Source organism: Streptopelia decaocto (assembly GCF_964273445.1).
Source record: "Streptopelia decaocto genome assembly, chromosome: 1".
NCBI classification, from domain to species: domain Eukaryota; kingdom Metazoa; phylum Chordata; class Aves; order Columbiformes; family Columbidae; genus Streptopelia; species Streptopelia decaocto.
In genome coordinates, this window is record NC_138663.1 from 158,750,292 (window position 1) to 158,774,940 (window position 24,649).

Genomic DNA, 24,649 nt, shown 5'->3' on the forward strand with positions numbered 1-24,649 from the left:
AGATACCATTTACCTTAATACTGACCGATTGAAGTCAGAGGGACCATAGGAAGTAAGAAAGTACTTCCGGAAAATAAAACAAATGGAGTGCCTCTTCTGAAAGCCACATACAGTTTTTTCTGCATAGATTAAAACTTTTATCATGATGGATCATGATAGTTCTTGTGTCTATCAGAAAATTCTACTTTATGCATGAATTTCATGTCTTATACATGAAGACAATAGGACTCTTCTACTGCATTATTGGAGACTTCTCAAAAACAGGATGCCTTTTTTTTTTTTCTCCTCAAGAAGATGAAAAGTACAGAGATAAGCAGGGAAATAAAGACCAAAGTTTTAACCAATAATATTTTTGTGTGGTTATCAGAGGAATGTAATAATTAATCTTTTAATCATTCTGAAGATTGTGTGAAATCATAATATCTCATCTTTTCCAGCCTCAACCTGCCATTCTTGATCTGAATTACAAACAATAAGAAAGGAGATGATTTAATGAGCAACTTTGTCATGTTGCCATTTTGCCTTAGTCAAAGGCAAATGTCTCATTTTGCCTCTAAACTGGAATGGAATAACTTATGTTTCAACTATGCTCACAACTGAGGCAAATGTGAATGGAAAAGTTAGGACTATTTTAAAGCTAGAACCCTGGTGCCTTTACATTTTCATAGAGTCATAATTACACACTGTTAAGAAGAAACAACCATTTGTTTACTAGGAAATAAAATCTACGTTGTGAAGAAACACACATGTATGAAAATAAGTCTAAAATTTGACAAATACTAAACTAAACCCAAAAAGAAAGATTTCAGTCACAATGGCAATAGGTATGTTCTTATTCTGATGGAAAAAAATGTCAGCATGATTTAATAATAATAAATAGGCACTTCAATAAAGTATATATTTACACTGGCTTTCTGAATGCTGGGGCATCACAAAGTAGTATGGCTTTATTACAATGGATGGAAGATGGCAACTACTTAGAACCCAGTGCCAACATGGATTATAACAAATCCAGTGAGTATTTTGTTTTTCAATTATTCATAGAAAATTTAATCCTGATTAAGTATCCTTGGGCAGGAATTCATGGGTAGTTGATGACTGAAACCAACATTTATTTGAAATGCTTCTGTTAATTTAATCTGTGTATATGGCTTAATTATGATTGAATCCTCAATGTAACAGAAATGAATTATATCAGGATTAAAATTCTAGTACCACATCAGCCATTCCATTTTCTTTGCCTCTTTTTTTTTTTTTCCTTTAAAAGATGTGAGCCTGCTGTTTTAATTACCTTTATGTTGCTATGTCTTCTAAGCCTCAAAAACTGTTCAGACCTTCATTACCGGATGAAATTTTTAGTTAAATTTATTTTTTTTTAAAGCAGATATAAACCCCATTTTCATTCCTATTAAAATTTGAACGAGTATGAACATTAGTTGCAAAAAAGGCTTTTATTTTACACTAATAACAGATGAGAGTTTCTTGCAGGCAGTTGTGTTTTCTAGAGGACTGTCCCTCTTTTGTCTCCCCTTCTTTTATACTTACACATAAAATGAATTTTCTTTAAAGCATGAAAATAAAAGGACTTGTACGCGTTGTTATGCATCGCACCAATTTCACAACTGGCCTATTTCAGACTTGTTTGAACTTGTAGATGTTTTAAGAACTGCATTTTATAAGACCTTCAAACCTAGTATTGATATAAAGTAAGGACATTTTTGGTGGCTGTGAATGGGAGAGAAAAGATTCATCATACTTTTCTGTGATACAGCTCAGCACCACCTGCTACACATAAACAGTACTTACGAAATTATTCAGATTATGGATTTTTCCACTCCACAGTACTTTTAACATATTAATCTAGGTAGCTTGTCAGACTAAAGGTCTGTGAAGTGCTCTGATATTATCACTCAGTTTTCCAGTGAAACCAATATATCACACATCTGTGACAAAAATACCTATATATTTAGGTCATTATTGCACATTTATTACATAATGAGTTCTTCCTAAACATCTCAGAAGTGATGTCGATTTTTATGTCCAGAGGACACTGTTAGTGGCAATGTCACTGATGACAGTGAAGATACTTCCCAATATAGACTGTGAGATAGAAAAAGTCTGTAGAGGATAACCATAGAGATGCACTGACACAGGATAATACCTATGGTAACAATCTAGAGAGAAAAAAAGAGAGAAAAAGAAAAATAAGTGAAAAAAACCCACACCACCAAACAATCCACAATAAATTTATATCAGCATACTGTGAGCTTGAGGTTTAATTTTAAATCTTTGAATACTGCTGCAGTTACAAAAGATTTTAACATAAATCTCAAGTCCAGGATTCAGATTCTCACACCTGGGTGTTTTTAAATCAGTAGATAGCCCTGGGCAAGTCACACAACCCTTCTGGCGGTCTCTGTTCTGGGGAATTTCAGACTTGCAATTCACCACCCATGCAGTTTCACAAGCAGAGGTGATGTTTAGATATTCTACTCTTACAACAAACAGAGTGGGGGGAAAAAAAAAGCCTGGAAATACTAGCACAATCATGGAGCTGTGTGGATAGTGATCTATCAGTCTCACTTAGCCAGACCTCTTTTCAGTGCAAGTCTCTTCATCTGTAAAAGATCTGTAAGGCAGTATTTATCAAACACATAAAGGTAACTGCCGTTTCTGAGAAAGCAGAAGTCTAAGCTTATGTACCAAGAATGTTTTAAACACCTGCTTTTTCTTAAGCAAACCAGCATTTATTGATTGTGCATTTCAAAAAGGAAACATAGATAAATTTTTATAATGTAGAAACTGCAGCTGCACACAATGGTTAAATTTGCTCAAATGAAAGAGCAAAGCAACTGTAATCTCCCTTCAGTAAAAGAAAAATCTCAAAATATTGCAAAAGTTTCCTTTGCTGATCCTACACCTAGAGATGCTATCCTGTCCTGACACAGTCACTTCATTAGTAGGTCGAGAGAAGCCTTTTTTTCCTCCCTAGATTTTTTTTTTTTTTAAAGAAACGTGGCATTTCATTTACTATATACTTTTAGTGGAACCTTTTTCTTTCCCTTACATAACCTCTACACAAATAAAAGCTCAATTTCTGAAAATATTTGCACATAAGCGCACAGACGGTTATAACAGTAAAGAAGCAAACTCCAGCCTGGAATGAGGTAGTCAATCACCTGAGAATAGCAGTGCACTTCATCTAAACATGGCAGGCTCCACATACTAGTTCTCTAATTTCCAAAAGGCTTAAGCAACTGAGACACCCAGTGAGTCCGCCTTTGTTTTCAACTTCTTAGAGTTTACAAACCAAACTACATTTTTGGATGGATTTACTAATCTAAGGAATACAGTTTAGCTACAGGTTCCCTGACCTATTTAGCTGCATAAAGCTTTTAAAGTATGAGGTTTAAAAAGCAAACAACAACAACAAAATCCACTGATTTATCTTTCTATTAGCTTTGTTAAAAGAATCCCCACGGTGTTTTTAATTAAAAAACAAACAAGCAAACAATAAAACAAAACACCCCCTCCACATTTTCCTTTGACTTAACAATCCCACCCCCCTGGCCCAAACGTAGAAATGATTACCCTCAGATGATTCAAACCTTCTACGCCTTTGTAAAATATGACTCACATTAGCATCAATGAGAGCTGTGTGACTAAGACTTTTCAAGTTGCTTTGGGGTCATAAGATTAACAGCCTAAGAGCATGAGTTTGCTAACAAACACTGAACATGAAGAACAACTACTATTCAAATTCCATCTCTTTTATCTTGCCTGTACATACCTTTTCTCTTTGATATTCTCTGAATATTATAGAAATGGTTGCAAGACATGGGTGGCACAAAAACCAGAGAATGCAGGCCTGAAAGAGAAGATGAGTATAAGTTACAAAATGATTACATGCCAGCTCAGAAGAAAGAAATGACAGTTAGAGGAACTGCATTTACATTTCTGTCTATTTTATGAACCCATTGTTTAATTTTCGATCAACAGAATGAAAACCACACAATGAAAGGTGGGATTTCTGTTTAAAAAAGCTCTATACGCCTTGTCAAATTAAAACAACTACTTAAAAATGTGATGACAGGGTGCAATTTAATCAAATCAGACACTTCAACATTAACTTTCTTATGGAGGAAAAGAGTTTAGTGCTTCAGTCAACTGCCTGCCACAATTACATTTACAGCAGAAGGGGTCAGTTTCCCTGATGAAACCCGTACTTTGGCAAACGTGATATAGAACTCCCTTTTCAGTGTGCTTCTCTCCACTGTGATGATCTGGTAAAGACCAGCAGCCAGTGACAAAGCGAGGCAAACTCTGAGGCCAATAAGCAGTCCGCTTGCTAAGCCATGGTGGGAATGGTAGCTGTGGTGACTCCTGTCTTCAAACTGCTCCCAAATTAATAAAAAGCTCTGGAAAAGAACAACAGTAGCAAAGTACATTTAGAGTTAACAAGGTTACATTAAACCTCGCTTAATCTTACCATTGTAGATTAAATTATCTGCACAAATGGTCATACTCTGCTCTGCTTGTTGGAAAGCACCATGTTACAGAAAAAACGCCCTAGACTGAACTGCTTTTTGGCACTATTTATCAGGTCAAATGCAACTGGCAGGAAGAAAGTCTCGCTTCTTGCACTTTGTAACTTTTAGAAAGTTTGACAAGTCGAAGTTTCCTCTCATTTGGACAGAAGAAATGTGGCACCTTAGCATAAGATCCAAAATAATCACCTAGTTAAACAGTTGGTCTACTCAGCAGGAAGCCCACTGAAATGATTCCACAGAGCTACAGGGAGGTGTCTCCTTCCACTCAGGATCCACAACCTGTAAAGCTTGTTTCAAAGGCAGGCGACGACTACGCCTTTTCTTTCAAAATCCTAACAGGATTCACTTTTCTTTTTAAAGATGGGGAAGTAAGAGGGTGGTGCTGCTGCCCCTTTTATGCAATAGCCTAAAGGCTCAAGCATTCACCCAGGTTGAACTTGGATTTCCCACAATTCCCTTCTTTGCCTAAAGGATATCCAACTTGCATCTCCCACCTCCTTGGAGAGTGCCCCAACTGCCAGGCTACAAGCTGTTCTTGGGTGGGCCACTCTCCACCCCTTCTATTGAAGCTGTGCCATTATGGGGAAAAGAATTCAACATCAGCTAGGTCAGAAACTGCAAGTGAGCCTGACTCTGCAAACAACCAGCTTGGAAACCTCCTAGGGTCTAGGGAAGGGAGCGTCATGGGTTCCATATGCCGTTTCAACATCTGGACAAATGTTCTAGCCAACAGATAACTACATGAAAGACAGTAATCCTCCTGAACTCGCAGCACTGTATCCATTTGCTGTAGAATCCAATTTTGTAGGTGTATTATGAGATTATTGATAGGTTCTCTAAGGAAAAACAGACTAAGTGCCCAGTTTCTGAATCTTAGTTCGGTAGAAGCCAGGCGCCTACTTGTTGCATTAAAATTGGGTCTTGCTGAAGAATACCTTTTTAAGACTTTGGGAACGTTAACATTATAAATCAGAATACTCATAAAGTTTAGACTCTCCCAGCATCATGTAGCAGCTGAATGGCATTTTAAGATTTGAATATGCACTGGAATCTAGTCCACCTACTGCATACATCTAAGTTGCACTTAGGTTTCAGGTGTCTAATGAAGTAGGTTTCTAAAGAAAGGTAGGCAAATTTGATTTATATGAGTGAGGTAGGTGTGAAGGCCTTCAGAAGCAGACATTGTACGCCTCAATTTAGAAATATAAATTAGTCAGATTCCTTTCTGAACACATTCAAAGTCTCTCTCACTACATTAACTACATAAAGACAATATGGTTACTGACAGTAAACTTAATCTTTTTTTTTTAAATGTGTAATTCACGTGTGCCTTCCAAAGGTGTTGTTGAGTCTCATCAGTCAAGAGACGAGCATTTTTGCTTAGAATATCCTTAGAGAGTACTCTCCCATTTTTACCCTCCCTTACTGAAGCCATGACACAGCAAGCATGACTGCTGTAATTTCAGTCACTCCTCAACTACCTGGATGGAAAATGTAAGGATGGGAGAGGGACAGACACGAAGCATGCACATCTTGAAGATCACTGATTACTAGTAAAGAATCTGACTAACATGCTTCAAATATTCCCACCAAAACGCTCAATTTCTGGGCAACTCCAAGCAAACATCTTCAAATGACCAAATTACTCGACTAAGAATTCTGTCAGGGAGTAAGATTAAAATAAGACAGTGCTTGGTAAAGTTGCATCTACAGCACTAGTTTTGTCACAAAATTGATGAATTCCTATCACAGAAGTTATTTCAGTCCAGACAGAACATGCCCAGGCAACAAATAAAGGTTCTATCTGTTACAAAATCACTGCAGTCTTGTACAGAGCACTTTCCTTTTTGACATTTACACTTGCAAATAGCCAAAGTATTAACTACCCTGGACTGGACATACACCGTTTGAGAAAATTTTAAAAAGCCTCCACCTCTGTATAGAATCTTTCTTACAAAAGCATGCTTCTGGGGAGAAGAAATATAGGCTTATGGAGATGGAACTGTGATACTGCTTTAAGAAGAAACTTCAGGTAGATCCCAGGGATAGCTAACCTCAAAGAACAGAGCTCATGAGGGTCTGAGTTTTTGTTAACCTACACCAATAGTAACAGTAATGAAGGAAGCCACTTTCATGAGAAGATGACAAAGAGCTGCAGTAAAGGAATAATGAGAACAAAGTTCCAATCCACATGAGAAAATAGTGTCTGACAGCAGAGTATGCTCCGGACCAGCCCTTTATAGAGTGTAAACAACACAGGAATTGGTTGATCAAAGACCATGTGTAGCGACAGCAATGTGTAAGATCACAGAAGTCTAGCTTCCTTCGGTTTCACTAGATTATTCCAAAACAAACAGAAGGCATAGGCACTAGAGGCAGAGCTGGAACCATCAGTGCAACACACTGGAAGCTCAGACAAGGTGAAGATGTGTCATTACTCTTACTATGAGCTAGGACTGTTCTCACTCACCAGAAAAAAAGCAGGATCCTACAAAGGAGAACCCTATGCTATGGAGTGTGTCTAGGTTACAATGGATTAGGCAGTCTGTTCTCAATGAAGGAAGAGCTTTCAATACACAAGCATGATCTTGAAGTTGAAAACTCTTTGGCTGGCTATACCAGAGAAATTAAGATAAATAAGCCCTGAAGTCCTTTACCTTGACCACAGAAAGACATACCAGCTCACTTAGCTGCAATATCAGGAACAAGCTGAAAAAACACCTAGACACCAACCTGCTGAAGTGGATATCAGAGACATTATTTTGTTGGCAGTGACTAGAACTATGTTTGAGCTCTTAGAAGAAATTAGGGGGTAATCCTAATTTTTATCCAAAAAACCAACTCTGCTTAGGCTGTAGACAGAAGAACTGGATGAGCTAGGCAGCTGAAGAGCTGACGCACACTAATTATATCCATCCTTAAAGACACAACTGCTTCTTCACAAAGTAAAGGAGAATGACCATCTCCTTGTTTACATAATACACTGTTCAAAATGCCTGACTTCATCTGCACAAACTTCTGACCTGTCTTGGTTCACAGTGGGCACCAACTGGTCTTCTCCTTCAAATGCCAGAAGAATGTTTGCCATGGACATCATCCTGATGTTCTAGACATACAAGTTGAACCTCTACATCCATACAACGAAGAACCAGACATTCTTTTGTCATGAGGAAACAATTACGGTAGAACCCCTCCTCCCCTTCACTGTACCAACACTGACTTTATGGCAAGCCAAGATAACATATCAATCTCCAGTAAAGGCAGTTTCTCATGGGACAGATCATCCCTGAGAGGCAGGGGAAGTGGGAAGCAAAAGGGAAATTAAGGGTAGCAGCAAGGCAAAGTGGATTAACTAGCTGCTTCTAATCATATCTAGTTCTTGGTATCTGATGTCATGCAATGCCAGTACAGTAAAAAATGGTTTAGATCTAATGTCAGAGGCAGAGCTCATTCTGAGCACACCTCTGGGGTCTACCTAAGAACCCCTGTAAAGTGTGATGTCTAATGCAGTAAGATTCAATGACATTTTGGTTAGGTTTAAAGGGATCAGCTGTCTTTCTAGAATCACTGCGCCCACTCCGATTAGCCCTGAAAGCTGAAAATGCTCAGGTCTACGTGATGGGAAAGGCCTGCCACCAATAAAGTTTTGAACAAGGTTTGTGTCTCAGCAGCAGAGAGAGGAATCTTTAATGAATACAGAGCTGCCTGGGAATCTTTTGTTCTGAGGCTGAAATAAAGAACAAGTTAAGGCAAAGGGAGATGCTGAATGGCAGACTTGTCACTCCTTTGACATGCTACCTCTTTGCAGCCGCAAAGACCACAAGACATTTGCTGACTAGGAGCCTGTGTCCATCCTAAACTGATGATAACCTGTAAACACAGCCTGGAAAATTGCTGGCGTTTCTAAAAGAACAAAAAGAAAAATATCCATAACATTCATATAAAGAGAAAAAAAAAAAAGCTGAAAATTTGCTGAGTAATTTGAACTAGAAGCAGGCAAACAAGGTCAGATAGTTTGCCAGTCAAAACTCCAGTTAAGTTGAAGAATAACATGTTTTCCCAGGCTGTCCACTTGCTTGACTTCCCTGAAGATGAGATGAGGACAGGTAGTGTAGAATGTCAATAAAACTAACATGGTTGAATGTCTATCTACTGTGTTAGGGTAACACATGTGGTTTCCAGCACCCTCCACAGCAAGTCCTCAGAACATCTCTGATTATCCATGCAAGTTGGTCCAATGTCTGGCATAGGAAGAAGCTGGCCCTCCCATAAGAATCTCTGGGAAACAGCAGGACAGAAAGGAATCATTAAAAGTGCTCATTGATTGCCCTGTTACAGCAGGTCCAAAACACATGTCAATCTAGACAGACTGGTGAACAACAGACTAATCCAGAGAATGAAGTCTTGAGCTCACCACCTTTGATAGAGGAGATATGGTCTGGATCCTGCTGCTCTGAGCTCAACAGCTACACTCTGTATTAAGTAGAAGAAATCTGGCAGAAGGTATATTTTATATGTACTGAACCATGAGATGGAAAACATCCTTGCCAAAGGGGCAAGGATACTCTTGGTGTCAGGGAACTTCTGCTGGAGACAGTAGACACTGAGATGGGGGTGCAACACCACTCAGGCAATGACATACTCTGATATCCATATACTGTTTGTCCAAGACTCCTGCTAAACCTGACATTCACAATGGTACCAGAAGGAGAGTTGTAGCAGAGCTGTGCCTTTGTGGTGAAAAGTGAGATAGCCAACTTTGTGCCAATTCTCCAGTGGTGCTCAAAGAGCCAACACAAATGTCCAGTGGACCAGTATTGGAGGAAGCAGCACATATGTATGACACCTGCCCCTATTTTTACCACCAAAAAAAAAAAAAAAAAAATCAAGCTGATGATACTGAGTGTACTTTCCATGTATAATAAAAAGGAAACAACAACAAAAAACTTTCCATTCTCAAGTGACAGAGTACTAACACACTCATATGTATGTACAAGTGGGAAGTCATGAATAAAATTAAACATGTTAGAAGCCTTATTTACTACCAGCGTGTAAAATTTCTGATGCTACATAGGTGCCAAAGTAAGGTGGAATTAACCTATCTTTAAATTTCAACAGTCCCATTGACCTTAATAGCCCTTGGTTTATATTCTTAATTAGCAAGAAATGTCATCTCCCAGCTTCTCTTAATGTTTTAGCAGTCTACTTATTTAGTTTGGAAGCAGCACTAATTGCAGATGCTACTCAAATGGCACAAAATCTTCAGTATAATCTCTTCCTCATTACTGTCTCCAGTTTCTCCCTGCTCTTCTCTTTCTCAATGGCTTTCATATTCTCTTGTCTTTATGCTGTGATTTAAAAAAATTTGTTTACAAAGGGCATCACCAGGGTTGGATGATCTCCATTACAATTTACTTCTAAGTTACAGGTTTACTCAACTTTCTAATTTACTCTAATGGAAAATATTTGAAGGAAATTATGTGTCAGATCATTTTTATATTTGCAAGACCAATCCTGCACATGAACCTTTCAAGAATTCACTTATATTGATTGAAAAGACCATCAGACATCCTACTTGAGTGGGTCTAGGAGGAGGACACTGAGGATTTCATTTTTTTTTTTGTGACAGAAAGAATTTCTCAGAGCAGCTTTTCTCATCTTTCGTCTAATGCTGCTTGCTGTCACTTCACACAATGTAGTTCACAACCCCTCAGTTGTACTGATTACAACTATTTCTAGGACCACATTGTAAATCAGATTAGTAAAATTACTGTGCTGAAATATCTCTTTTTAAATATCTCTTTTTAAATCTGGTACAGTATAAAGCTACGAACAATTGGCACAACCAGAAGTTTGGAAAACTGTGGGAACTTCTTAAGTGGTTTTACAGCTGAACAAAAACATACTGTGGAGCTACACCTTAAATTGTCAAAGTAAAGAGAAGGTGTTGTTACCTATTAGACATACTGGGTGAACATTATGCTGTGGGTTCTTTTTCTAGTCTTGATACTCCCTCCCTCATAAAATATTGAAATTAGTTGGTTCATGGTTCTGTCATGCTTAATAGCAGTTGTATATTTCAGTATAAGAATGAAAATAAAATACAAACCTGTGTAACAACAACTACTACAGCAATGCCAGTAGATGTTGGAGTGGAATCCCACTGAAGAGGTCTGCCATGAGATTTCTTCATTCTGCCTATTGTCCAGCCCATACACAGACTCAACAATAAATACAGCATTTGTATCTGTGAGACTATGTCACACACTATTGAAAACAAAAGAAAAATAAAGGAAGTCACAATAATTTTTTTTTTTTTTTTCCTAAAGCAGAGAGAAATGTTCTAAATGCCCACAAATGAAAGATGGACATTTATGCCTCTGTCTCATCTTTAGCCATAATTTTGATTACAGCTCAACTAGCTGAGGTTGCTTTGCCACAAAATGTGGATATTTTTGGTAGATGCCCATGACCAAACAGATCACTATCAGCTTTCCTCTAGTTATGCTGCAGTTCTGCAAGAACACAAGCACAGCGCCTTCCTTCCAAATGTCACCCTTCTGCCAAAAAACTCTGGGCTCAGGAGTCCATCTGCATGAATAGACTTATAAAAGCTAAAGAACTAAAATCATATGTATGTTAATCACACTGCAAATATGAAACATGAAGAAATGAACTCCTTTCTTTGCTCTGGAATACTTTTGTTCAGAAATCAAATAGTTGCATTGTACTTTAAATTAATTGCACTTTGTCTTAAGGATGCAGTACCTTGCAATAGAAAGCACATATATTTAGGACAAATTCCACTCTCAGATACTTAAAGGGGAAAACATAATGAATAATCCTAACACAAACTTCATTTGAAGCATCAACTTACCTGTATTTCATTTCATTAAATGCAAACTACTTTTGCCTCATTTTACTGTCTATTTTTTTGTTCTGTTTAGGAACAAGTAACACATACTCCATAAAGTTACATTCTTAATCAGTGTCTCAAACCTGTGTTTGAAGCTGTATCTGAATAAAGAAAACTTCAAGCTAGAATATATTAAAGCCTTTACTTGTTAGCCTTGCTGAAGTACTACTGATAGTAAAAAGAACTGAAGATTTCTTTCTGGGTGACTGCTAGCTTTAGATTCGACAAGGTTTTGACTGAAACTTTTCTAACAATTTTTAAGTTGGTGTGTGGAATTGAGAGCAAACTGTCTCATTGTACTGGCACTGCAGAGATGTACAAGGAAAATTGATTCTTATATTATGTAAATTTCAAATTTGGTTCAGAAACTAGTGACTGGGCACTACACACAACACTTCCTTTTTCACTTGATCTATATTTTAGTTCAATTAAATTTGTTCCTTATTTGTAATTTCCACTCACACTATCAGGTACAAGAAAAATATTTCTATGTCACAAAAGCAAACTTCTATTTTTAAACAGCTGGACGGTATTACAAAAGATAAATGTACTTCCACATTTACTAAATATATTGGCACAGAAAATATTGTCACTGTACAGAGATTAATAAGTACACAAAGGAAGTGTGTCAAATGAAGATCAGCTACAATATTTCCCTAACACTCAGCAATACCAAAAAAATATGGATATAAACCAGACTTCAACATGTTATTCCTGGGACATATTTTGTATTCTCACAGTTCATAAGATTAAGCACTTCTTAATGTATTCTGACACCTTTAAAAAATGTCAAGAACTTTTACTAAATACAAACTTGCCCCATTTGTTAATAGAATGAGCTGGCACTGATATGGGGCAAAATGACCTTGGAATTATTTTAGAACACTAGCACTTGCTAGAAAAAAATGTTTTGTGAACTCAAGGCACGCCAAACCAGTGTCACAAATCCAAACTAGAGGAATGACTGAAAAAACCTGGATGTTCTAGAGAGTATTTTATCTTCTGTCACTCCTTAAGATAACCTGCTCTATATAGCCAGACATCGTCTCTCAATCACATCCTGGATACAGATATTGCCCTGCTTCAGTGTGTCAACAACTCAAATGGGTTACCAGACAAAATGGTATAAGACAAAAATTCAGCACCAGCTTTAATGTGTAATATCTCATACACCTTGCCAGAAAGCAAGAAGGTTGAGAGAAATTCCTAAAATTACAATAATCCCGCAATATCCAGGGTCAGTGTAAATTCACATGCTACTGAGCTGATAACACATTTGTCTGATGTCATCATAACTCATACTTTTTTGGCTGTTCAGACATAATATTCTTTCACTTTTCGCATTTCAATCTTATCAAAAGTTAAAAGATCACTATATGCAATGCTTTTGAGGGCCAACATTATTTGTGTAATTTGTGCAACTAACTAGGTGATAACTTAGACCAAGGGTCAGGTCTTCATACAGGGTAAAGACTGAGTGATGGTAGGAAAAGAATAATTGCTTGGGATATTATCTGAATAGGTTTCTAAAAAGAAATTCTGGCCCTATTGAAGTCAAAAGAAATTCTACAATTAGCTTTTAACTCAGATTTCTGTTCTGATATAGGAAAAATGGCAGCACCTTCCTTTTTCAAACTATATTACTTGCTGTCAGCCATTCTTCAGCACTGTAACTGACACTGAAGCTTTTCGCATTTCTATTACTTCTGCTCTTTTACTGCTTCAGGAACCATGAATCTTAAAAACAGTAGGAAAACTCCCTTAACTGAATTTCTTAAATTCAGTTATTGATTTAAAAAAAATAATTCTTAATAAACTTTGCTCTAAGCAAATAAAAGCAGGCTCTCCACTATAATGCATATACACACATAAAATCTAACATGCAGCTCTCAAATTCTGGCTATGTAGTTAATGCTGGGTTTCTCGCTGTGGAGGAGTTATGACTACCTCCAGATTTTCTATTTATTTTCATTTCAGGAGATGAAAGTTTAATAACACAGTTGCTGGAGATGCTGCAAGGAGCTGCTAACTCAAATGGTTAAAACAAGAAAGAGGCAATTACTGTGGTGCCAAGTGCCATCAAGAGGCTGTTAATTCCAACTGCAGGCTTCTAAATGAAATCTAGGAAGGGAAATACCTTTCTACATAGGCTGTTACTCTCCAATGCTATCTCACTACTACAGTACTACTTTCTTGGGGTGTTCCAAGCCAATCAAAGGCAATGTATTTACTTAGAAAAGAACGCTGCAATGCTTCAAATGTTAACTACAGAAAAAAACCCCATCAACAACGTTTAACCCTGAAGAAGCCAGCAGTAGTAAATTAGTGCATTTTCGGAAGGGATGTTATAGGAATTTAGTTCCAGTGAGAACTCAGAATATCTATACAGAGTGCAGAAAAGTACTTCGTTAATACCAGTTCCTTACATAAGCATTTTTGCATCGCTCATAGCACTCGTGCTGTAAAACACGTACTTTTTCACTATAATCAATGTTAAATTTGCTAGTGAAATGTCACACTTGGTTGAATGTGACTGAGTTTCCTAAAAAGCTTTGCTACTCTAGATCATGTGAACTCTGCAAAACCCTTCAATGTATTGAAACATGTAGTCACGTGATAGGCACATATCACCTTAAAAAATCCTGAACAATATCACAACTGTATAACTTTAAATACAGTTATTATAAACATAAGGAATAAAACCTGTTTTTCAGAAGAGCAACTTTAGGTAATTTATATTAAAAAACCAGTGATATAGTCCAAGATCATAATACAGTCCAACAACAGATTTGCTAACGTATTATACATATTGATGTGTAGGAATATGTAAGAAAGAAGACAGGCATACTCACGTTCTGCCAGAGCTCCCATAAAAGGTGCTCCTATTCCATCTTTAGAATAACTGAAAAAAGAATAAAAAGTTGATATTTTTAAGTGATTGAGCCTTAAATTTGTGTTCTCTCTTAAAAGTACATTTAGGCAATGATGTAGTTCTAAAAAGTCAGTCCTATGTTTTGTCACAATCGTCACAGGAAATATCACGTACTGATCTTTACAACACATTGTTCTCCAAGTCTTCAGACTGAAAGCAAAAATAAGCAAAGATACCTTGAGAAGTGCAGGTAGTTGGCAAAAGCTGAACCAGCCTGCAAGAGTAACGCAATTGTCAACACCTTTAACACAGTATGCATAGGTCCACGCTTCTTAATTGTTTGCCATAGGGACTGTGCATATATGCAAGCAGTCACAAAGTATGCTAGGACAAGCAGGAAAAAGAATTCATGTAATCCTGTGAAAAAAAGAAATACAGCTTAGGTTTTATAAAGAAACATTGCTACTAGCAGTAAGTAACCAAAACAAAATATGGTTTTTATATAATCACTGGAAATTACATAGCAACTGTCACCCAAAAGTGGTAGTACGGACAAAATGAGTAACCCCTAACCTATTTTGCCCAAGAAAGTCAGTGATTTTTTTCAGAGAGGTGATTCTTACTTGATCTCACAGAGTATTTTTCATTCAACAGTACCTCTTCTGAGCGTAGGAGAGATTCTATTCAAACGCAAATAGCTTTGTAGCAATTACTGAAACAGTATAAAGTGGCATACAGTTTCTTGATATACAGAAAATAATTGTAGCCTATTTGACGAGTCAGAAACATATTTATTAAAGGATTCGTTTTTATATATTTTTTTCCTTCAGTTTTTAAAGGCACAATCTGAGATGAGAGAAAGCCAGAACAGACATCTGTTGCATGTACTTAACCACTGGGTGTCACTCTTCCTCCACATAAAGTAGTCAAAGCAACACAACTGACCAAGACAAAACTTTCAGAAAAATAGAAAGGAAAACAGCACAGAGAACAATAACAAGTTCACAGAGTGGATTCTTTCTTCACCAATCTGAAAAAATGCCCCAATTTTTTGATATTATTTACAAAAGAGAAGTCCTCTATTTTTCAGTCTGGCAGTAGTCTGGAAAATGCCTCACGGAATCACAATCCTAGAAATTTTTTCTATTGTCTGGAAGCCTTGGAATATGAGCTCCCAAAGTGTCAAAGCCAGTGACATATAAGCAAAAATGGGTAAACAGAAATTTCTCACAGAAAACTTAGGTTTTTCTTCTCCAACCTTCCTTGAAACTAAGTGGTGCCCACAGAATCAGATTCTAAACAATCTTTTTTCTTCTAGCAACAAACCAAGTCTACTAAAAAACTCAGTCAGCTCCACCCAGAGATTCGAAACAGAGCAATTATACACATTTCAATATCTAAGTTAAAAACATTAGAACTTGATGAATTCCAAAGATTTGCTAGTACTATAATTTCTATGGCTAAAACTGGACATACAATGAAATGAGAGGACAAGAGCATAAAGTAATAAAGACTCAGAAAACAAAAATTTCAGGGCCACTCTGCTTCTCTTGTATACCTATAAAAAAAGCATGATTTATGACTTACAAAAATATGCATTTTAGATCAAATCTCTTCTTCTTTCTTTCACTCTTCATTTTTCTGCTTCAAAAGAAACCCACTGAAGTTGGCAAGGATTCTGTAGATAAATTATTTCTCACTGTGACGAGTGGGTACACATGGAAAACTCTCTAGGAAAATTAACTAGCTTTAATAAACACTAACCATTTAGGATAGAAAGCTCCTTCCAACCAAAGATAGACTGTGGATGATTGGCATGAGACCAAATGGATTTAAGAGAAAGTTGCATTGAAATACAACTATAAAAAAACAGAAGGGTAATTTTCAACCTGTCTTTTTTAAGTTTCCTGACCTTCAAGTAACCTAGAGTTAACAGAGAAAATAAAATATATGTACCTAGGTTGAAATACCTAACTTCAAAGATCTTCAAAACGCTGTCTACCTGGCCAGCTGCCCTTAGAAATCCTACCTTTCACTGGTACCATGTCTTCAATTAAGAAAAACCCCGACCATATAAAATGACAAAAGGTTACTTGCTAAGGATCAGAAACAAGGTCTCCTCCTCTCTCAAGGCAAACACGTTAATTATAAGGTTACAGCCTCAAGTTCTCTCCTGTACTTTCCTTATAATCAATTGCATTTTGAGATCTTGTGTCAGGCCACAACTTTAGCAACTAATGTGAAGGGTGACCTAACTAGAAGCATCTGGAACTATGTAGTTTTTAGCTGCCCTAGTGAGAAAACCAAGAAATGAAGTTGGATCTTTTCTTTGATGCCCTAATGTTCCATGCTGCACATCTCTATGGAAAACGACAAAAATTATTCCCCAAAGATGTATTTAAAAAAAAAAATAGAGAGAGAAAAGAAATCCTCATCAGTTCTTTGAAAGCAGACATAGGCATGTAACTTCAGGATTTATGGCAGCATTTCAGGTTTTAATTCTGAATAAACAGGTGCTCCTCTGCAACCATGGAAGACATGGCATGTAAAGCTTATCCCATTTCCTACTTGTTATCTTTAAATATGTGCATCCAAAACATTTATACACCTCCTTGCGTAGCATGGAAGTTGTGCAGGTTTCTGCTTCCAAGTGCTCAGAGTCTTCCTACAAAATTAATACAGAGCTGAGATACCTCTCTAGGAAGCCTGCACACAACTTTTAAGGGCCACATGATTTGGGTTGCTTTCCCTCATAATTTAGCAAAAGAGTATTACTACTTCTCTTTGAAAATAAGTAAATTAACCTAGCTTTCACTTCTGGATACAAAATTCACCAAATAAAAACTGCCAACTAAGTCTGGGGCACAATTAAGAAGTTAAAGAGACAGGCAGGTGAACTTACAAGCCTTGAGAAACAGATGATTAACAGCGCTACTTTGTTACAGATTCTGCTAAATGTTTCAGTGAACATTCCCTTCCCTTCAAAAAGGGACCTGCTTTTGCTCCCTCTTCATCTCCTTGAGACCAAGAATGACAGCAGGGCACACGATTCTGAGCATAGCAATTAGGCTTATTCTGGGTATATGTAGGTTAAACCTGTAGATGAAGGCAGACTAAGCCTGTTAGGCTCTTTCCTTACAACAGATCAAGGTTAGTGACATGTTGATGAGGCCTTCCAGAGCTGTGAAGCTAAGCACTGCAAGGTTGGTTTGGATTGCGCAAAGCATACAATTTTATGTAGATATTTATTCAGCTGCTGTCTTGAGTCACTTCTGCAAGTTTTTCTTTGCAGGTTTAAAGACTTAAAATTGCATTTCTTAAATAAAATCAGGACTGACAAATATCTCATCTAATCTGTGGTTTATGTCTAAAATACTTAGAAACACCTAAACATTGAACCAAATTTGTATTGGTGAAATGTTATATACTGCATGTACTCGTGTTGCAAGAACTCAAATTTTATACAGCTTAGGAGTTTCATGAATTAAATAAGCAAATTCATTAAAATCAGGGATTAAATTCACATTCAAGCGGAAGCTTATAATTTCAACAGGGAAAAAACACCTATTAACAAAGATATCAACACTTTTTTTTCATTGTACTCATCTATGCTTCCAGTTAGGCAAGTTTTGGAAAGTCAGTCTAGAGAAAGGGTTTTCTTGGAATGCCAGAAAATGAATTACAATTTACTCTCTATGAGAAAGTAGAATCTGAAATATAAGAGACTCTGCTATCTATTTCCCAGTGCCACACTTTTCCAAGCATAGTAAGTACTGATTTGTTTGGGTGATCAGATCCTTAACTTACAAATCTAATTTTAAGAAAAAAAATCTTACCAGATTCCCCTGCGCTAAAGTGATCTAATGGATTCCCTTCTGCATCTGGGTTTAGTAAGACCATTTCAAACTGAATATCCTCGGATTCAGAATAATTCTCCTCGCAGGTAAACTTGTCTACATAAAACACATACCATGTTTCCGGATAAGGAATCTGGGACACTGTCAGATTTTGTTCTGTGTGGTTCACAGTCACTTTGGAAGAAAAAGAAACAAACAAACAAACAAACAAAGGAGTAAATACTCAATTAGTTTGTTATCAGAAAATTCATCTCTGGCTGAAGATAAAATTTAAATCCACAACACAATATACAGGTTATAAGCTACATACAGTACAAAACAGCCTTTGTTTTGAAAGCTAGCCATAACGCCAGAGGCTAGACACTTCCATCCTTGCCTTCTGTTTCAAATAGGTGAAGGCAAGGGAAGGTGAGGAGATGTGCCGCATTCCCGCTCTCAGCTTTTGGGTTTGCTGGGAGGGCTGCCTTCTGCCAGAAGCCAGTACCTTTAAACTGTGTCTTCTATGCTTAGTACATTCCCATCCTTTAGTACCGTATTGATGACAACAGATGTTTTGTATTAGCCAACAGATACTTCTGCAGTATGAAAATACCTTTTGAAATTTATTCTGCTCCGTTTTCAAAGACATTTAGAGCCCTGAGCAGGGACACCCACATGCAAGATGGATAAAAAAATAGAGTGCATGCTTTCTAAGTGCAACTTAATATATTTTACAGCATCTTCCTCAGACTGTAATAGCCTGAATTTCATTGATAGCTAAGGGCGGAGAACATTGTCTAATAAAATTGCAAATTTCAAATCAGTTTACCTTTAAAACTGACTGTGTAAGAGACTGAAGGTTCATTTACTCACTGATCTTACCACCATTTTTCCTAAAAGCAACTGCTAACCAAGCACAACCTCTCCAAAACAAACATTTGCTGCAAATGCAATCTGTGGCTCTGTATGTTTGGGTGAAGCTGCAAGAACAGTAAATACTGTTACACTGATCACTGAAGTTGAGTGCTAATTAGCTCAACTATAAATGAAAGCCACATCTGTAGAAGAAATAATAATATAATGACTGGACTGTAGATTAATTCACCCTAATAGTTTAAGATGACAATGGCTAAGGATGAGGAAAGAGAAAAAAATATTTTAAGTTCTACATAACAAGTTATTTCTGGTTTTGTTTATGCAAAGACATTTCTAAATTAAAAAGCTGCAAACATAAATACAAAACAAACTTTAAAAATGTCTTTATCCTTAGATATTTTGTAGACAAAATTTGGAACCAACTTCTAAGTTGAAGCCTACCTGTGAAAAACATTTATGTAATTTAAATAAACTTGTTTCAATTTAAATAAGTTATTTGCTCTGAAGGCAGGATCCAGGAAAAAACATATGGTATGTTTCTCTGCAGCATTTGTCATGAAGTACAAATACAGGCAACGCACAAATCAGAAAAAGCAAGTGTTCTAACACAGGCAATGTGTCTGGTGTAGCTAATGGTAAGTGTGCATTCCAATCTGGAGCTACATATCTTATCAAATAAACACAAAGTGAAACAGCTCCTTTCAAAAAAAACCCTGCAATCTTTTAAAAACACAGTTTTAGGATTTCATATGGTGCTTCACCTAAACAAAAGGCAAACTCCAGCTGATAGAGGTAGAGTTACTCTCCATCTGTACTTTCAGCTGAGTTCTGGCACAGCGTTATAAGCATCAAGACTATGGATCACACAAGTGCATTTAATCAGTTTTCCATCAAATCTGCAAGGTAACTCACAGGAAACGAAGCAAGATAAATAAAGAGGTAATTGATTTTGCCCAAGATCAGCAAACAGATCCAACTCACCCTAAACACAGTAGAAAACACCAAGTACACTGCTGGGGCACACAGGACTGACAGACCAACTGCTAGACAGGTCATGTTCAGCCCAGATCAAGTGTAAGAGAACTACATCCCTACAAGTGACATCTGTATAAGATTTCAGTATGACAATGTTCCAGGAGATTTGTTACTAGGATTATTTGTTACTCTAGGATTTGTTACTCTAGGATTCTGACTGCACATAGGAAGTGATTTAAAAAAGCTGTGTTCCCTTGAGATATATTTGAATGAAGTTTTTAATATAAATCTAAATTTTTAAAAGAAAATCTATGCTTTATGTAGGTTCTGTAATATTAAGATCAATAAATGGTGCAAAAAAGATTATTTCAGTATGTTTGTCTTCCAATTACATGATTGAATGCTTTAATGTTTTACTGTTCTTTCAAATTTAGATGGATACTCAAGCTTTATCCTGTTGATACTGTATTAAAAATTTTCTAGCACATTTTGTACATCAAAGTGTGACAGGTTTGTGCTATCAGGAAAATTACAATATCCTTTTCTTTTTGTTTTTTTACCTTTAAAAATGCCATTTTCAAGGAATTGGAGAACAAGAGCCTCCTGACAAATAAGAAGTGTTCCTCCATAAACAAAAGACAAAAAGATAACCTGTATATTCTGTACTAGTATAGTTATGAGCTCAAATATTAAAAACATTTGACTTGGAGATTCAGTGATGAATATCAAATTACAAAATTAAAGCGTGAAAGAACATTAAATTATAATGCAAGCAAGTTATAAAGTAAGGCACCATACTCAAGATTAATTTTTGCAGATGACCTTACAGACATGAGGGAAAAAACAAACAAACAAAAAAACAAACCAAAACCCCCCACAACAAAACAAACAAAAAACAATTCCAAAAGAAGCTAATGATTATGAGGTGATGAAAGAAAAATAAAACCACCACAGCAGAGAAAAAAGGTTTTCAGATACAAAACTACCCTTTTACTGTGTACTTGGGCTACACACTCTCACCTTACAAACATTCACTTCAGAAGTTTAGAGGTAACCGCAGCAGACTGCATGAGTTTGCATCTAATTTTTTTCATTGCACTGCGATAAAAGTCACCATTCAAACTGTACATTTGACTGTTTCAAACACTTACATTCTCTAAGTTCTTCAGTTTCATCTTACAATGGTATTATTTGTAAATTCTTTCATATACTCAGTATAAGCTTTTTTATGGAAAAGTTTAGATTAAAAAAAAAGAAAGAAAAATTAGACTTTTACTCGAAGCAGAGTTCAAGAAAATCTCTGTACTGAATGAGTAAATGAATACTTCACCCAAAAGTGTACCATTTCTGAGCTGTGCACAAGTGAGTGCATGAGACTAGAACAGGTCATAAAGTTTGGCTGTTTGCATTGAAGTCATCATTTGTCAAGGGTTGTTTGTTTTCCAGCAGTGTGCTAAACGGTAACTTGCAAACAAAGTCTTGTAAAGTGATGCAAACAAAGCAATTACATTTCCTTGTAATAATTTTTAATTACAAAAGGCCAAAGTTCTGCTTTCGCTTAAGTTGATGCAAAGTCCAAATTCACTGAAATAAATATTCTAAGCATACAGATAACAGAGGTCTAAATACACAGATAACAATTTGTAAAGGAAAAAAAGTAGTAACTCACTTGTCAGCTGAGCTTTAGAGAACTTCTCTGTACAGCTGTGATCTTGGATACTGTTCTGCAGCTTCTGCCATTCCTGTGCTTGAAACAGGTGAAGTCTAGCTTCTTTTGCCAGGGCCACTGCTATGTTCTTGATTCTGACACACAGAACAGCATGGTCACCTTGATATTTAAAAAATAAAATCAACTATTCTGCCTTGATGTCAGTTACAAACAAAAAGCTAGCATGGCATAGATATTTTTACAAGTAGCAGTGCCAGAGCTTCACTTTAAAACTTTTACCACTACTTTCTATAAATCTTTACAGTCTTTCAGAAACAATTTTCTATACAACTCCTTAACACAATAGTGCATGATAGCACCTAAACAAACCTTCACCCTAACCCATATGTCATTAACCTTCTTTACTACAAACAGCCTTGCCTTGCCACCCTCCTCTTTTTTTTTTTTTTTAAAGAAATAGACTTCCAAATAGTCTTTTTTTCCTTCCTCCCACCCAAAATTTTATTTTTTCAACTTCAGATAAAGACAGTGCCTCAATCAGTCACAATAGCTAGTTAAAAGCCTAGTATTTTGTGACCTTTGCAGCATGATTATGAGCATCATAGGGTAGCTCTTGAGTCTAATAACAGAAAAACTTATGTAAATGGACATTCATGTTACGGACTCATTAGAGCCAAAATACTTAAGTACAGAAGACACAATTCAAATTGATACAATGAAAATCAAACTTCAAAAGTGTTCTCCAATGTGTCAGTCTACTTATAGGCTGCATCTTGACATAGAAAAATATTTTAGCCATTCTATAACCAGTTCATTTGACACAATTTATCTTGTGTGGGTAATTCTACAGACCTCAAACTTATTTTGATAAATTATTTCATTACGTATTGCCATAGACTTCTTTAATGTAACAGTATCCTACACTAAAAGGCAGGATTTAATGAAGAATAAAAATCAATCAGTACTGCAAGAGTACAAATTCATTCAAATTTAAGCAAGATTTGTACATTTTTTAAACTGTCAGAGTAATCTTCTTTCCCACCTAACCTGGCACCAGCTGGATGTGAGTCAATAGACTACTACCAGCTTTGAATAAGGCTTTGCCAGGAAGGTTTTGCTGTTCAGCGCCAGCTGAAAGACAGCGTTCCTGCAACAAAACCTCAAAAAAGGTGATCTCCTGGGATCTGTAAAATCTAAGTTTAGATCTGGGATCTGTTTACCTAAGTTGCTAATTAAAGATTTTGAAAAATTAACTGAAGGTTCTAAAAAAAAAGCCTATATGGCTTCACTAAGACCCATAATACATATAGCTGTGGGTATTAATACAGAAAGAGGAATATTTTTAAAGAAATATGCAACATCAACTTGCAGAATAAATTATATCTGAACACCTAAACCACTCTTCTTAAATCTTAACAGTCTTTCCTCAGATTTCACTAGTTCATTTTCTTCCTTTACATCTATTTAGAGCACTTCTACAATTATTTTCTAGGACAGCGATAATTAACTGCTTTCAAGTCACTCCACAAAGCTATCTTCACTCTATCAAACACTGAAAAGTCACATTCCAGCTTTTCTTGGCTTATACCACATTGTCCTTCATCCCATAAGTTGTTATTTTTTTTCTTGCAAACATTTTTGTTTTCTTCTCACACTACTCCTCCAGTCTGGGAGGAAGCCTGTTTGTTATCTTCATAGTTGTTTTTTGAAGTATTACGTAGAACTCTTCTGCCTGAAGCTAACTAATAAAAAATAACTGTCTCAGCTACCGAAATGCTGAACATGTAGGGAAAGCATGCTGACTAGCACAGCCTTGTTGTATAATAGCGCTCGCTACGCCTGCATATATACCTTTTTGCAAAGTAAAACTTCTGTAGCAAGGAGAGTAATTTCCAACATGTATTTCTGCAGAGGCCATTCTAACAGGATTCTAGTCCACTGCAAGGGCTCTTAGCTAACATTATGAAGGAATTAATAAGACAGAAAAGAAAAGCCGTTGAGAATAATCAGGTGAACAATTTTATTCTGATGCCCGGTGACACTAACACCCATATGAAGCACCGTTCTCATTCCGAAGAGTTCCAGGAGGGAGGGAGAGGCGCATGTGAAAGTTAAAACGCCCCGGCTCGCCTAGATCCTCCCGCCACGCCAGGCCGTGGGACGCGGAGGACAGCACAACGCTGACCACCCACAAGAGCACTGTGCCATTCTGCGACAAATACTGTTTATGTAGCACGACGGGCTGCTGCCAATTTCTCTCCCCACTGCCTTGCCGCAGCCCCGCTTCTGGCCGAGCTTCCCACCGCCGTCCCAGGCTACCCGCCGCCCGCCCAGCGGACCAGCCCTGTCGCACGTCCCGGCGGAGGGCGGGCAGCCGGGCTGACCCCGCCGCCACCGCCGCCGCTCCCCTCAGGCCGCCGCCCTAACGGCTCCCCGCCGCGCGCCGCCCTGACGCGCCCCAACGGTTCGTCGCTCTCCCGCCCCGTTTCAGGACGGCGGACAGGGACGACGCGGCCGCTCGCTCCCCCCGACTTCCCTTCTACTCCCCTCCCTCAGGCACTCACCGTGGAATTGGAACCGCGCCACGGGCCGCCACGGCTCCAGCCGGGCGGCGGCGCTGGCGAAGCCGCCCCGCAGCGTCTTGCCCCCGGCGCCCCACCAGCCGGCGGCGCACAGCAACCACAACAGCCGCCACCGCATCCCCAGGGCCCGCCGGCGGCAGCGGCCGCCGTTACCCGACCCACCCCCCCCCGCCTCCGCTGCTCGCGCCGCCGCGTCACGTGATCCCCCCTCCCGCCACCCCTCCAGGTTACAACCGGGCGCGGGACAGGGGAGAAGGAGAACCAATGGGAGCCGCGCGCGAGGGAGCGTGCCCCACCCTGGGGGCGGGGCAGACGCGGCCGGCCCCTCCCCTGCCACTGTGCCCTGCGGGTCTGCGCTTCTACAGCTGCGACG

The 24,649-nt window shown here is 37.8% G+C and overlaps 1 protein-coding gene across 1 annotated transcript; it reads right to left on the reverse strand.

Annotated features, from left to right (window-relative positions):
• Window positions 1-1,333: 1,333 nt before the first annotated feature.
• On the reverse strand, window positions 1,334-24,448 carry GPR180 (G protein-coupled receptor 180). The gene is made up of 9 exons (XM_082047931.1): window positions 24,259-24,448; window positions 21,695-21,853; window positions 18,175-18,369; window positions 14,575-14,755; window positions 14,319-14,368; window positions 10,660-10,817; window positions 4,227-4,418; window positions 3,791-3,868; window positions 1,334-2,174 (listed from the first exon to the last, which is right to left on the reverse strand). Exons 1-9 carry the CDS (start codon window positions 24,392-24,394, stop codon window positions 2,016-2,018), a joined length of 1,308 nt encoding a protein of 435 aa, XP_081904057.1. The 5' UTR covers window positions 24,395-24,448; the 3' UTR covers window positions 1,334-2,015.
• Between the last annotated feature and the right edge of the window lie 201 nt (window positions 24,449-24,649).

Coding starts and splice junctions, on each gene's coding strand:
- GPR180 (XM_082047931.1), bottom strand. CDS start 24,394: ATGCGGTGGCGGCTGTTGTGGTTGCTGTGCGCCGCCGGCTGGTGGGGC. Junction 10,818..14,318: donor TATGGGAGCTCTGGCAGAAC/GTGAGTATGCCT, acceptor TGTTTTCAATAG/TGTGTGACATAGTCTCACAG. Junction 4,419..10,659: donor TAGTAGTTGTTGTTACACAG/GTTTGTATTTTA, acceptor GTTCTTTTCCAG/AGCTTTTTATTAATTTGGGA.